The 2,500-nt window shown below is 40.3% G+C and overlaps 1 protein-coding gene across 2 annotated transcripts in view; it reads left to right on the top strand.

The window, feature by feature from the left end:
• LOC125046020 (annulin-like) overlaps positions 1-2,500 on the top strand; it is a 39,052-nt gene that overhangs the window by 20,728 nt on the left and 15,824 nt on the right. For both annotated transcript variants that reach the window (XM_047643610.1, XM_047643609.1), the window contains 2 exons: positions 1,354-1,551; positions 1,874-1,992. In XM_047643610.1, coding sequence (XP_047499566.1) covers positions 1,354-1,551; positions 1,874-1,992 — 317 coding nt within the window. The remainder of the gene's footprint in view (positions 1-1,353; positions 1,552-1,873; positions 1,993-2,500) is intronic.

The following is a 2,500-nucleotide window of genomic DNA, read 5'->3' as shown; positions in this document are numbered from 1 at the left end:
ATTCTCTCCTCTAACAACAACAACTACATTTAAAAAGTGTAATTGACCCTCCTTCTGATTTTGTTGTTTTCTTGAACTAATGAACTTTAACAACGTAACTAAAGCACAAGATTGGCACAGCATGTTGAACATTAGTGTCTTCTTGGATATAGTATATTCTAGTTAACGACAGGATTTAGCTAGAGTGTTTCGCGGAATCTCGCATTCCGAATCATGTCATTACTCTCCTCTTCCTCTAAAATTAAAATTATCTTTCTGAATATTTCGATAGCAGATCAAAGCAATAGCAGTGGATTATTTACATGTTAGCAATATCTATGGGACTTACAATTACATCCGATATAAAGATCATCATCCGTACTTCAATTCCAAGACCGAAATCATCGAAAAAGATCGCTAGGAATTCCAATAGATCCCACGTACAATAGATTCCAAACACAGAGCTGACAGCGACGCCGACAGACAGCGGACAGAAGGATGGCCGCGTTCACTTTTGGCAAGGTCACAGCGCTGCATTCTTCCAGGTGTAGCGGGGTACTGGCGGTGGCTAGGGGGGGGTGCTGCTCTCTGCCAAAGGGGCATGGGAGGGGGGGGGAGGGAGAAACACATGTATACAAACGTGCATAAGCTTTCGCCCCTTACATTAAAACTTGTTTTGATAAGTAAATAGGAAAAGAAGGTATAGTTAAAATACTCACGTGGCGAGTAACTGTAAGTGAACATAAATATTTAACAAACATGAACGGATAAACAAACAAACGCACAGATCGACATGTGGCTACCGAACTGGCATAAAATGACAACCAAATACAACAAGTAGCAATTAACACGGGTAACCAAGAGATCGGTTAAAACAATACTCAAATTACAATAAAACTTAGTTCTTAGTTGTAAAAAATACATTTGGCTTGTTTTTACTAACTGAAATACTTATATAACAAAAAAAAAGAAAGAAAATAATTGGTGAAATCATAAGCACTACTCCTACGGCCGTCGCAGGCTATAGATTTGAAAGGATAATAAAATAAAAGAAAATTAGAGGCAGGGAGGGGAATAAGGACCTTGTTTGCGGCATTCAAGAGGGAGGGAGACACGAAACTTTACGAAAGTGAACCCTAAGGCCATAAGATGCGGTATTTGTACACCTTGTTCGTGTTCGTTGTTTTGCTCACCGAAGAGAATACTAATCCAGTAATTCTTGTTTCTTAAATATTAATTCTAAAACGCTGCCATTGCTTTGATTTATCCATCTTCTCTATCATGTAAATTACCATGTATATAACAAAAAAAAAAAAAAAAAAAAAAATCACACCTACTTAAAGAGATGGAATCTAATCCTATTTTTCCTTATAGAATTCTTATCGATAAAGAGCTTCAACCTGATGACGAAGGAGAATGGGATCCCACACCACACGAACGAGTACGAGCTGATGGAGCGAGAGAAGTCCCGGCTGGTGGTGCGCAGAGGCCAGGCTTTCTCCATCACGCTGAGCACCAACAAGGCGATGGACAGCGAGAAGGACAAGCTGTCTCTCGTCTTCACCGTCGCTGGTAAGTGAGGGGCAGGGGGAGGGAGGGGGGAGCGAGGGAGGGAGTAGGGCGGGGAGGGGAAGGAGGCAAAGTGCGTTGACAGGTGGGGATGTGGTGTTTATTCCGCTCTGATGTAATTTTACATTCCAGTTTTGCTAAATTGCAAAATTATTTGAAATTATGTTCCTTTTCGAATGCTTATATTTTGCTTCGAAAACTCCGAACGTTTCATAATGCAACGAGAATAAACACGAGAGATCAACATTCTTTTTTTTTTCAGTGATAATATACACTTAGGAATTTCCCCAAAATAAGATCATCTTTATTCAACAAACCCTTTCAGACGCGAAAAGTCCCAGTTTCGGAAGCGGAACTCTGGTCGGCGTGGGCATTGGCACGGAGGGCGACAGCGGGTGGAGCGCTGAGATCAAGGAGACGACTGACACTTCCATCGTTCTTTCGGTGAGGCGATAAAATCCACTTACAGGGGATTAATTTATACACAGATGACATTCAGTGGTAGTTCACCCATAAATGGCAGTCATAAGATTCAGTTTCTAAATGAAGCCTTTTATAAGAGGGATGAGTATTTTACGCTCATAAAACACTGAAATTTACATAGCAGTTGAGATGAATGGACAAGTAAGAGTTACACGTAGTTGCAAAATAAAGCCATTTTCAACCACATTCAGAAGATTACGATTAGTAATGAACACATGGCATCGAGTTTAAAAGTCTTATGATGACTGACGGGTGATTTGTATAGACCTCAAGTAGGCACAAGTGGATGATGAAATGATATTGAGAGGCGAACCAAAATATAATCAAATATAGAAGCAGTTGTTAGTGAAGAAGATAAACAGACTTTTTATAACCCGCGTGTATCCATTACACGCTCATACATATTCACACACACACACACAAACACACACACACACTCACACACACACACATACACACACACACACAC

Source organism: Penaeus chinensis, chromosome 38 (genome assembly GCF_019202785.1).
Source record: "Penaeus chinensis breed Huanghai No. 1 chromosome 38, ASM1920278v2, whole genome shotgun sequence".
NCBI classification, from domain to species: domain Eukaryota; kingdom Metazoa; phylum Arthropoda; class Malacostraca; order Decapoda; family Penaeidae; genus Penaeus; species Penaeus chinensis.
This window is presented reverse-complemented; position numbering and strand designations above follow the sequence as displayed.